Source organism: Montipora capricornis, chromosome 10, assembly GCF_036669925.1.
Source record: "Montipora capricornis isolate CH-2021 chromosome 10, ASM3666992v2, whole genome shotgun sequence".
Taxonomy (NCBI): Eukaryota; Metazoa; Cnidaria; class Anthozoa; order Scleractinia; family Acroporidae; genus Montipora; species Montipora capricornis.
The window spans coordinates 58,033,678-58,046,177 of NC_090892.1; the positions used below are offsets into that span (position 1 = coordinate 58,033,678).

Here is a 12,500-nt window from a genome sequence, read left to right on the forward strand (position 1 = left end):
GGATCTCAAGGCACGGGTCCTAACCATTCGGCCACATTGCCTCCTTGCCTGCCTTGCAGTTTTGTCTTTGAGAGATATTTTACCACTGTTTAGAATCAGCAGGTACAAAACACAGGTCTCAGGTTCTCTGTTTTACCAACACAGAAACAAACCTAAACATCCATGAAAGCTAGCCTTGGGCCTAATTAGACCTGAACAAGAGTTTTTAGGCCCAAGGTTAATGAATGTTCAGGTTTGTTTCTGTATTGGTAAAACAGAGACCTGTGAACGAGACCTGAGACTTGTGTTTTGTACCTCCCTATTTCAAATGATTAAATTTGTCGCTTGTGGTTGTTGATTATCAAGTTAACCATCATTGCCATTTTCCTTGGGATCATTTTTGATCACCACATTTTACTTTATACTTCTGCCAATCATGTTTGCAGCAATGGCTGGCAAACTATTAAACCAAAATACAAATCAGTCAGTTGCAATGCTGGACACTTCCCGGTTTTGTTGTACCCAGTAACTGTAATAGTAATTGGCAGTAGTGAAACAAAGCCCTTGGTGGAAATTAGAACATCAAAGTAAAGTTTGGCATTTAAAGTGACAGAGTTTAAACCGTTTACAATCATCTTTCCCAGCTATGAACATTTATTCAAAGGTTAAAACATTTCAGTTGTACGGTATCTTGTACACTGAGTTTCAGACAAAACTCACTTGAACATCAAAGGCCGCACATTTATCACAAAACTTCCAGAGTTAAGCCTGAATGTAGATTGATGAACAAGTTTTTCATTCACAAGTAACATTTACACACAACCAAAGGGATGCCTACTATCTACAGATCATGTCAATAAAGACAGCTCGGGGTTTTTTTTTCATATAAAAGCAGTTGAGTTTTTTAAAGATATAATTATGCACAGTAAACAATCCTAAGTAGTAGCTGCTCTAAAATTCTTCATCATTTTTCTGGTTCATCCACTCCAGCTTGGTTCATCAGTTCACCAATATTTCTTTCCAAGTCGTCGATCCTTGTACTCATGTCATCAAGTAAGACTTGTCAAGGAACCAACAAAACTTCCACTATTTCTCTTACATACTACACTAGGCACACTTTGCAACTTCCAAAACATGTCATGTAAACAAATATCAAATAGTCATTCCCCGCACTTCATAGTTAGTTCCATATTTTGTTCCGGTCAAGACAAAAATCTGTTGGGATTGGTTTAAGCCATTGGCTCCTGGGAGTGAGATTTAAGAGATTTTACTGTGTAACACCAGAGGATTTTGCCGGGGGCACCCTTGAGCACCTGAAGAGTCAAATGGGTTAAAGACTATTATGCATTAAGAGGTACATGATCATGACCTTTAGAAATATGGGATCAGAGGCCCATTTCTCGAAGGTCCCAAAACTTTATGGACCATTTTCAGGTGTCACAATTCCCTCTGTATCTAAAGAATGGATCTAGGATTTAAGTTGTCAAACTTCAGAGTAATTTTGTTTTTTGTTACCTTGAATACATGTTTAGAAATAAAGATTGGCTTTCCAAAACAAGTGGTTGGCAGTTTCACAAATGGCTTTTCGCGCCTGAAAAGTTTTTGGGACCTTTGAGAAACAAAGGTTGCAGGGGAGGGGGGAAGGGCAGGACAAAGTGCCTTGGTGATGGTGCATAGCAAAGAATAACTTCACTTTGGGCAGCGGGGTTGGTGCAGTGGCAAGTGCACCCCCCTTCCACATGTGTGTCTTGTGTTTAATTCCCAGACTGAGCATCATACGTGGGCTGAGTTAGTCAGGTCTCTACTCTACTCCAAGAGGTTTTTCTCTCTAGAGGTCCCTGAGTCTTTCCCCTCTAATAAAAAACCAATACACAGTATGACCTGCTCTGCTTTACCTTTATGATATTTACCGGGTAACTTAATTTACAGTCTCTCCAATAATTGGTAGAGAGTTCCCGCTTGCTGGATAAGCTTGAGTTATTGTCATTATCATTTCATCATCATCATCATTTTTATGGTTACTAGTACCACATTGTTTTATTAAACCCAATGACACCTGAACCGCCCTGGACCACCCCCACTGACGACTAAAATTGTCTGGCGTTAGACAGAGTAAAAATGTAATCTATTAATTCCCACTCCTAGGAGACAGTGAATAGGTTAAGGCAAGTTGATTAGCTTGAAAGACACACAAAAGGAGTACAGGCCACAGTTGTTCAAACAATTTGGATAGCACTATCCACTGGATAAATCACTATCCAGCGGATAAACACTAACAATACCGATTGAGTTATCCAGTGGACAGTGATTTATCCGGCGGATAGCGGTATCCATCGTTTGAACAACTGGGACCAGAAGAAGACAACTGAGAATTAAGATTACAAAAACTGTTCATTGGAAGGTGTGTGGCAAATATAAACTTGATAGAAAGGAAAAATTGTAAGAGCATGAGGCAGAGAGCATCATTGAGAATGAGAATGTCGACAAATTGTAGGATTTCAGCATACAATGTTAGGATGTAATTGAAGCAACAAGACAAGTCATAGTGGTGACTGAAAAGAAGGGCAAATGAGTGTGCAAAATTTGAATCATTATGATGATATCCCTATGAAAAGGCAGTTGAGGACTAGAAAAATACATAGATTTAAGGAGGGAGCTGTCAAGATTGTGGGATGCAAAGGAGGTTAAGGTGGTGCCAGTTGTTATAGTAACCCTTGTGGACTTGTGTTACGTGCATTCCTTGGAACAACCCAGATTTTGTAAAGAGTGTTAGAGATCTGATTGTGGCGATGAGGATACATTTATCTGCCAAGACCCTTTGGTGATTTTTTACGACCAGCTACTTGGAAAAAATATTGGCAAAGATCAGTCTGGGATGTGGAAATGATGATGATGATACTATCAAGAATAATAGCAAGGTATCAAGAATTGCTGAGATTGTCAAAATTTCTTACTGCTAGCATGCAGACATGGAAAGTAGAATCAACTTCATTTGGCATGTGGGGAGGAGCCCTGTTAACTTCTGAAAGAAGTACCGTAGTAAGATGGTATGCGATCACCTCGCCTACGGCCAACTCGTCACCGTAGCTGGTGTACTTGTCTATGTAGGAAAAAAGGAAAGGAAAGGAAAGGAACGTTATTTAAGTGTCAAGTCGTTCTAGTGCTGGAGCACTAATTGGGGACACTGTAAATTAAAATTAACAATTTATGCAAATCAAGTCATAATTATGTTGGTTTTTGAGGAGAGGGGAAACTGGAGTACCCGGAAAAAATCTCTCAGTGCAGAGTAGAGAACCAACAAACTCAACCCACATAATTATGACGCCAAGTCTGGGAATCGAATCCGGGCCACATTGGTGGGAGGTGAGTGCTCTCACCACTGCACCATCCCTGCACCCCTGAGGCAAGTTTGCTTATTATGCATAGGTGACTTTGATACCTGTAGTACAGTAACTGGTATACATGTAGGTTGCAAAACAGTAAACTTATTTAAAGGATATTTCTAGTTATGATTTGATCTGACATCTGCTGGAACTTGTCTTGCTAGAAATAAAGAAAAAAATTGTTAAAAAGTCAAAGAGGTGAGACTTGATAACTAATATTATTTTGAGCTTTGACAACATTAGCAACCAATGACTTTGTATATTTAACAATAATTAATTACTCCACGATTGTGCGTTGGATATGAGATGAATAGCTAGCAAACGAGGCTCGTAGCATTGGAGTTGGATATAATCACCTCATATCCAACAAGCGCATGCGGTACAATTGTTTTATCCAAAATTGCCCCAAAATATAGATTTTTTGAGCTCCTTTAAAATTTTTAGCTGATGCGTGTGCCTACCATATTTGTAGAGCACTTTCAAACATACTTCGCGGCCCGTGTTCTGCCAAGTTTATGTGGCTTGCACGGCACAGAACAACCGAAATTCTGGGTAACAATGGTGACATGTTTGCTTTGCATGGGAAGATTTATATATTAGGAATAAACAATTAATATTCGAGTTTAGGTGCACTTTAATTAAGCTTAACTTTATGAACTTACCATCTGCTGTAATAACGTTTGTACCTACATAAATGGTAAAAGAAAGAAAGAAAACATACAAGCACAACCGTTGTCAATTAAATCTTTAAGCATCTATAAACATTTGACGGTATTGGTCTCATGTCAGGTAGATACATACAGTACAACCAAAGTTACTTCAATCTTATTTATATGTCTGGAAAAAGGAAGGTAACGAACCCGTTGCCAGAATTACTTCCTGAAATAGTTTTAATAGAAAGGAGAAAAACAGACGTGAGAGGTCTTTGCTAAATACTTCAAACTGATAGCTCGTCTCTCTCGTTCGCAATATATCTAGTATCAAAATCGTCCCAAGCGACTCCTCGAGGGTATGATTTTATGTGAGTCAAATCAAAATAGAGAACGGTGAAGGTGGTCAAGTAACGAGTTAAGTTATAAAAGGATAAGTTGTTTATCGAATGGTACAAATCCGGTCAAATCCTGGACGTTTTGTGGATCTCCTTCTTCGAATTTCACTTTGTTGTCAGTATCCGCCATGATTTGAGTGAGTGTTTGCTTCCTCTCGAAAAGGGACGCCAAGCGTTGCATCTAGTGCCAGTCCTCTCACGGAAATGTCTAAAAACAAAGATGGCGGCTGTTGTGATAGTGATAACGCTTTGTAAAAACAATTCACAGTAATGTCGCTTCATCAAAAACATCTAAGCTCATATTTGAAATCTAAAAGATGTGGTGCACCGACTTCACAGATCCCAAGAGATCGGTAAGATGTACATTTTATAACCGCTGCCTGGACTGTTGCTTTTTCTGTTAGCGAAGGAGGCTTAATTGAAAGTGCGGCAGAATTTCTGTACGTACTAGACAACTATGTCTATTTTAGTTATTAAGTCATCTGAACCATTTATTTAGGTTGGCAACAGGGAAAAAAACACCGTCCTGAGCGAGATCATTTTTTTCAAATGTTTTGTTATGAAGTTGGTTCCATCACGTTTTTAGATAAGACTTATGCACCTATCAATGTAAACCCCGTGGTGGGAAGGGAGGGGGGGGGGGGGGGAAATGCGGGCAGGGGGTGGGGATTTGACCAAGGAGCAAAAATTCTGGTCAATTTCCCAAAAGTGGGGCAGCATACGTTCATCAAAATGTAGTTAGAAATCCCCACCCAGGGGCAAAATACCAATTAAAAGACGAGCTATGCACATACCTTTAATAACTTTAATGACCTAAACTTGGTATGAATCTCGCAAACTTGATTTATCAACCTATCTCCCTTATGAGACAACATGATGTGTCATGTACAACATCATGCCTGTAAGAGTATTTATTAGACAATGGAACTTTAAACAGTGTGATAAAAAACTCACCTTCTCCGAAACCCACGCCATTCCAAAGCCAAGAAAGACGATGTCAGGTAACCACGCTTTATCTTGGTCCCAGTCTCTCTGCCGAAAAAAATTAAATGTCCCGACCCCCGAGCAAAGGTACTCGATCAAACCTCCCACGTAGGAGATGGATTTCGCCGTCAAATCCCCACCCCTTGCCTGCACTCCCCCCCCCTCCCCCCCACGGGGTTTACATTGATAGGTGCATTACGATGTGACCAATACTACTGTACATTTTTTTAGATATTAAAGCTGCAATAAATTAGTGGTGCGCTAGTGGCACTTCAAAAGATCTTCGGGTTAAACATTGGTTCAGCAGTAAACTTATCCCTAAGAACTGTTGTGATTCACATTAGAGCTGCTAGGCTGATTCACAAGTTACCAAGTAGTTTTAAGGATAGTGAGATACTTTCTAACGTTGGCTGGATGCCTCTAGAGTATTTTTATAAGTCCCGCATCTTAACTATTACATATAATGCTTATTATAATTTAGGGTTACGGGAAATTAGTTCTTTGGTAACCAAAAACTCTAACAGTTATAACTTAAGGAAATCCTTGAATGTTGTACTCAATAGGCCCAAAACTGAATTGGGTCGTAGGTCTTTTGTTCATAGATCTGCTATAGCGTGGAATGCACTACCAGATAATCTTAAAGATTCTCCAAATTCATCTATCTTTAAACATAACTTAAAACAATCCAAGCAAACTATCATGAACATTAATTTCGGGAAGGGAGGTAACGTTATACATAACATGAAACCAGATTTTCACTATGACTAAAAATTTTTATTGGTTTACTTAATTTATTTAACTTATAAATTGTATCATATTTGTATTTTATATAATTTTAGATTTAATTAGTTTAGGCAGGTCCACATCAGCTGTAAAGTTGCAAAAATTTTTAACCTGCGTCATCAAATAAAGTTATGTATTTATGTATGTATGTATGTATGTATGTATGTATGTATGTACCGGTATGTTGCCACCTCCATGCTCTGTGAGTTTCTGATGCAAACTGCTTCACTTCATCCTTTAAGTTGATGCTAATACCACATAAATTTGGCAGTGGATAGTCATCCACTCTTGGTCCATTCCTGCCCTGTCTGAGGGAGCAAAGATGGCAAAGTGGTGAGAAAGGAAAGAAAGGGAAGGAACTTTATTTAAGTGTCTAATCTTCCAGTGCTGTAGAGCACTAATCGGGGACACTGTAAATTGAAATTAACAAGTTAATGCAAATCAAATCAAATTTTGGTTTTTGAGGAGAGGGGAAACCAGAGCACCCGGAGAAAAACCTCTCAGTGCAGAGTAGAGAACCAACAAACTCAACACACATATGACGCCGAATCTGGGAATTGAACCCGGGGCACATTGGTGGGAGACGAGTGCTCTCACCACTGCGCCATCCCTGCACCCCAAGCTGCAATAAATTAGGGCGAGCACTCACTTCCCACCAATGCGTCCCTGGTTTTGATTCCCAGACTTGGCGTAACATGTGGGTTCAGTTTGTTGGTTGTCTGCTCTGCTCTGAGAGGTTTTTCTCCGGGTACTCCGGTTTTCCCCTCTCCTCAAAAACCAACCTATGATTTGATCTGAGTTTATTTTATTTTATTTTATTTCGGTATAGTGTCCCTGATTAGTGCCCCATTACTGTAAATTTATACAGTTGACCCTTAAAGACAGTTTATTATTATTATTATTATTATTATTATTATTATTATTATTGTTATTTATTATTATTAACATTATCGTTAAGATCTGCTTCTCCGGCATGTTGACTTCAGTAAACCGTGCAAAAATACCTTTGAATTAGTAGGCACCGGCCTTATACACTAGCTGCAGGAATTTTTTGTCCATATAATTATATTAATTTTTATAGGGCATGCAGTCATTAGGAAAAATATCATACAGTACATGTATCTGCACATCACATGTTGCTAACTATAGGCATTAATTAATATTTTTACTACCTGTTTGTAACTTAAGGGTACATTCAACCAAGGGTGGAGCAAAATCTTCAAGCAAGTCACCTGTCAAGACTACAACTATTACAAGATCATGGAAAACTGAATGTATCGTCATCACGTATGAGTCAGTGAACACAAATGTCAATAATTTTAAAAGTAAGATTGGCAGATTTAATTACATTTTGTCAGAGGACGAGATTAAATACAAGTACGAGTTTTCCGTTCTGAGCATGCGCACCTCCAAACCTTCTGCGCATACTCACTATGGAAAACTCACACTAAGTCGTCCTGGTCCTCTGATCTAAACTTAGGTCCGTATTATCTCAAAAGGCTTCCAGATGAACTTCTTTTGAAGATTTTCAAATACCTGAGCCCGTCTGAATTGCTTCTTTGCGCACAAGTGTGTCGACAATGGATGACAGTGACGAAAGACAGGTAAACAATAGTTATAATGAATGTTCATTATATTTAATTGACCTCTGAGTCTCCCATTCAGGGCTGTCCAATGCTAATGAAAGAAATAAACAGACTGAACAAATTTTTATGTACATCTCAACACTGGGCCTCGAGAGACCAGCTGGCAACTTGCATGCAAAAGCACAGTGGAGGAGTTGAACTGGGTATTGATTACCAAAACAATTGCAGAGAGATTTTGGGTGGGGTGGGCTAAGTCCACACAGAAATCTAACCCACTTAATCCATTGACTCCTGAACCACCCCTCCCATTGATGAGTAAAATTGTTTGGTGTTAGACAGAGTAAAGTCTATTAAGCAGGGCTTGAAATTAGCAAAAAAATCCAGTCGCAATGGATGTAGTCGCAAAATCGTCGTGCTGCATGTGCACGTAACATTGCAGCGAAATTACGCTACAATTACGCTATCTTCAGATTGAAAGAAAACTCAAGGCGAGAAAAAATAATTTTGTCATTTCTTCATCTATTTCAGTAAAAAGAGTGGCAAAGTGGCAACTGCTAACCCTTTTGTTTCGAAAGAGCGAAGATGAAAACAAGTCACAAATTTGCGACTTCTCCAGATGTTTTAGTCGCAAAGGGAAAAAATTCAGTCGCAAATGTGACTGTATTGGTCGCAATTTCAAGCCCTGTTAAGTGTCACTCCTTAAGGAGTCAATGGGTTAAGGGGATGTTTTTGGTTTTTCAGTGAATGCAGAGGTTGTTAAAGGAGGTATACACATGTATCTTAGAAAATTATGTGAAAAAATGGTATCATAAGGATTTAAAATAATGTCTAATGTCTTAAATTTTGATATAATTTAATTGTAGTCCTCAGGCTATAATATCACAGGGAACCCAAGCTCATAATTCAAAATAATGCTCAGTCAACTTAACAATGTGTAGGGGTTATATGGGAAACATGAAATGCCCAAAAAATCGGCTAATTGTAGTTTACAGCGACGAAAATAATTAATGTGGACTTACTTTTACTGCACCTTGTGTCCCTTTGAGGTGTTCTGGGCTAAATTTGCTCCTGTTCTTCATTAAAAGAAAACAAGTCTGGAGACAGTAGGAACCTCTGAAGCCAGTGATCACTGGACAGAATCGAGGATGATTTAATCAGAAAAACTGGCTTGATTCGGCCTTTTGTCCACTTTCATGTGAAGATCGATAACAAGCGGTTACGGCATTAAGGCCCAGAGTCCGAAAACCATCTCCACATACCGGTACTTAGAGAACAAGCCAGTTTTCACGAAGAGTCCGCCACTTTCTCCAGCTTAAAAATGCGCTTTGGATTCACATGTTACACAACTGTTGGAAGCTCTGGCTTACCAGCCTGGCTTGGTGACAATTTTACTTCTCTCTAGGGGTAGGCATCCAAGATCAAACTTTGTCAATCTGGAACTTTCTCTCATCCCATTATTTTTGTTGCTTTAAACTAGGATCAGCCCATTTTTTCCAGCATGTAATGTTTCCCATATAAACCTACAAATCGTCATGTTGACTGAGCATTCAAATTATGATTTGGGATCGCCTGTGATAATATTAGTTATACATGTAACATGGTCTTTGTGCACCGTTAATTTTCACAATTTTATGTTTATTATTTACAAGTTGATTGTGACAGTTTTTAGACAATTATTACATTTCTATTTTTATCTGAACAGTTGTCTCTGGAAACCACTGCTTCCAAAATTTCCCAAACAAGTCAGAGATTCTTTAACCTTTGAGGAAACTAAAGAGGTCGATTTTGACTGGAAAAGTGAGTTAATCAAACGGTACGTACAGTGAATATAGTAGAGCTGAATCTTGATTTATGTAGAGCCCTATTTTCTGGATGTTCGATGAAGGAATGTGAAGAACAAAGCCTGTGAAACGGCTTGAAATCAACAGGGCCCCTAGGGATTAATTATTACTGATTTCAGGAGAGCTTTTGGCCCATCCTGCACAACTTTAAAGGGAATTACCATTGACCATGGCTTGTCAGGAAGTGCATAATAATTTATTGCAATTAACAGTTAACAGCACAACAAATTCCTTTTACCCTAACCTTAAGTTAAAATTTATGATTGAAAGGCTACAAATAATATTGCATTGGCCCTATGGGTTTGTGCAATTTACTTAGCGTTTGAAAATTTTACTTGTGCTGATTTAACCCAAATTGCATTCCAAATCATGTGATTAGCCATTCAAATGTTTATGCCATTCTGCATTTCCTAACAACTTTGTCTCATTTGTAACCTTTTTACCCCTGATGAACAGCCCCCCATTTGACAAGTAAAGTAAAGATTGTCTGGCATTAGACAGAGTAAAGTGAGATAGAGCGAGTTTCAATCAAGTGTCTTAAAACCAAAACCAAAGTAATTGCTTTGGCCAATCAAATAGGACGGAGCCAATCCAGTAAACCAATCAAAACTCGAAGTAATTACACGTACATGTGTAGCCAACACAAAGCACGGGAAAACGTGCACACTCAAGCCACGATTGGTTTTGGTTTCACTTCTGATTGGTTGAAAAAGTGGCACAAGAACTTTGAACCAATCACTGAGTGAAGTAATGCAAAACCAAAGCAATTCGTTAATTTCTTTTGATGCTCAATTGAAAACCGCTCTATATGCAGAAATACCCGGCCTTATTAGGTGTCACAAAGTGTCCCCTTACTCTTCCCCCCAACTTCAATGTCACTCGTGTCTCAGAATACAGATGATTAACATAACAAAGTGTCCCCCAATTGCAGCTCCTCAAGTATGGATAAAAAGCTGCATTTTACCCCAAGCTAAAATAACACTTACCTAAGCTTTACCCTGAGGCTTGCGTTATTGTTGGAAATGGGTAGCAAAGGCTTAGACTTAAAGGGAACCTTCATGTTGGAGGTCAAGATTGGGTGTGCATCTAACTATGTAACGCTTTGAAAGGGAGGTCCCATGATTTATGAGTCAATGAGTCAATGAGTCATGAGTCATGAGTCAATGAAACTGGCAGTCAATATAGCAATAATTATTTTATTGATTAAGCCTAAGCCCTCGTTTCAGTGATTAGGCCAAAGCACTCTCTGAAATTTTAGCTTTCATTTTATGGGTTAGGGTAACTGCACTAACTCATTGACTCATTGACTCATTGACTCATAAATACTTGGTACTCTTTGGAAGGAGGAAAAGGATCAAACTGGCTTTAAGTTCATTTACTGTACTAACAATACATACTTAATTGTCCACTCACCATAGGGGCTTTTCAGGGCCAATGAAACACAATTAAGGAAACGACAGAAACGAACAATTATAACAACAACTGTTAAGAATCCCACCTGCCTGAAGGCAAACCAGTTTGCTATTTTACCAGTGCAGCTGGCAAGTTGGCCCAGGGACTACCAGGAACAATTTCAAGGAATGGTCAGAGCAGGTCTTGAAACTCCAGGATATTCGGCAAGGGTCCTAACCACTGGGCCACACTGCCGCCTCCAATAAATGGCTTGAAATGCCTGCCAGCAGTTTTCAGTTATGTAATGAAAGGTTTTATCATTAATCATCTTTCCAGGTGTAAAAACACAAGGAACAAGGAGATAATGAGTTTAAGAAAACGAAAGAAGAAGTCTCCATATACAGGGTTACCAAATGAAACATCAAAGGTTCTGAAGCCACATGTGTATGTAGATTTGGTATACTTCAGTATTTATTTAAAGGGGCTACTGTACGTCACATTATTTTAGGGTGTTTAGGAGACATCTTTAGTTTATCACAAGTTTAAAACTCAAAAATGGTGATGTGGAATTCCTTTACTGATAAAAATTATCATTACATCACAAACAAGATAATTCTGAGCAAAAACCAAGGTTACCCACATGCAATCCATTTCAATCTTGTCCATTTGAGTCCATCCATGCTTCTTTTTCTTTTTGTTGTATTTCTTTTATGTTCAACGGTTTTAAGCGGTCATTTCAGTGTTTCATTCTACTTTTAGGCATTTTGGGTGTCATAAAATTACGTAATTTTGCGTGACATAGCCCCTTTAAGGTGTCAAATTCCCACTCAAAATAAGATTATTAGTGAAATTTGTAGCAATTTTCTGAGAGCTTAATAATTATTATTTGTCATTTTCTACAGCCTTGGCGATGTTAGGTGGGAGCTGTGCATGACGGATTCCTCCAGCAACAAGCACTGGTTGACTGCCGATAGCTCTAATCTTTTTGCCTCCTCAGTATGCATTCGCTGGTACTCTGTCCAACTGCCACCTGTCAGCAGACTGAAGACATTGCAGGTTTTAGCATTTGTGCCCATCTTTTATCAAAGAAACTGGACTCCACATAGAAACAGGTACAAAATGTAAATGACAAAAATTTGGTTTTATCGATCGGGTTGATAAGGTAAATTATTGGTAACCACCTTAAGAAAGATTTGTTTAATATATAGCTGACGTTTTGAGCGTCAGTTTTTCAATTCAATCTGACGAAGGGCTAATGCTGTAAACGTTTGCTCACAGATCGTTCTTATTTACGATGGTTAACTTCCCTAGCGCGGTTTTCAATTGAGTGTCGTAAAGCAAATTCTAAAGTAATCAGGCTTTGACCAATCGCTGGCGTTGCTAAAACGAGGGTAAGGGTAAGACCAAGGGTCAGGGTAAGGGTAAGGATACGAATACAGAAAGTATCCTAAAACGCATAAAAGCTAACCTTAAACTTTTGTTTAGGCCTAATTAGGCCTAAGGT

The 12,500-nt window shown here is 38.8% G+C and overlaps 2 protein-coding genes across 4 annotated transcripts in view; one reads left to right on the forward strand and one right to left on the reverse strand.

The window, feature by feature from the left end:
- Positions 1-615: 615 nt before the first annotated feature.
- LOC138018908 (heat shock factor-binding protein 1-like) lies at positions 616-4,601 on the reverse strand. The gene is made up of 4 exons (XM_068865579.1): positions 4,469-4,601; positions 4,025-4,048; positions 3,480-3,522; positions 616-1,032 (listed from the first exon to the last, which is right to left on the reverse strand). Exons 1-4 carry the CDS (start codon positions 4,589-4,591, stop codon positions 944-946), a joined length of 279 nt encoding a protein of 92 aa, XP_068721680.1. The 5' UTR covers positions 4,592-4,601; the 3' UTR covers positions 616-943.
- Positions 4,602-4,625: 24 nt separating this feature from the next.
- The window catches only part of LOC138018909 (F-box only protein 15-like), a 23,778-nt gene continuing 15,903 nt past the window's right edge, over positions 4,626-12,500 (forward strand). Inside the window, exons 1-6 of one of the 3 annotated variants that reach the window (XM_068865580.1) lie at positions 4,626-4,763; positions 7,366-7,470; positions 7,677-7,781; positions 9,466-9,576; positions 11,333-11,440; positions 11,899-12,108. In XM_068865580.1, coding sequence (XP_068721681.1) covers positions 4,681-4,763; positions 7,366-7,470; positions 7,677-7,781; positions 9,466-9,576; positions 11,333-11,440; positions 11,899-12,108 — 722 coding nt within the window. In that variant the 5' untranslated portion in view covers positions 4,626-4,680. The remainder of the gene's footprint in view (positions 4,764-7,365; positions 7,471-7,676; positions 7,782-9,465; positions 9,577-11,332; positions 11,441-11,898; positions 12,109-12,500) is intronic. The other 2 variants (XM_068865581.1, XM_068865582.1) reach the window with 2 other exon arrangements.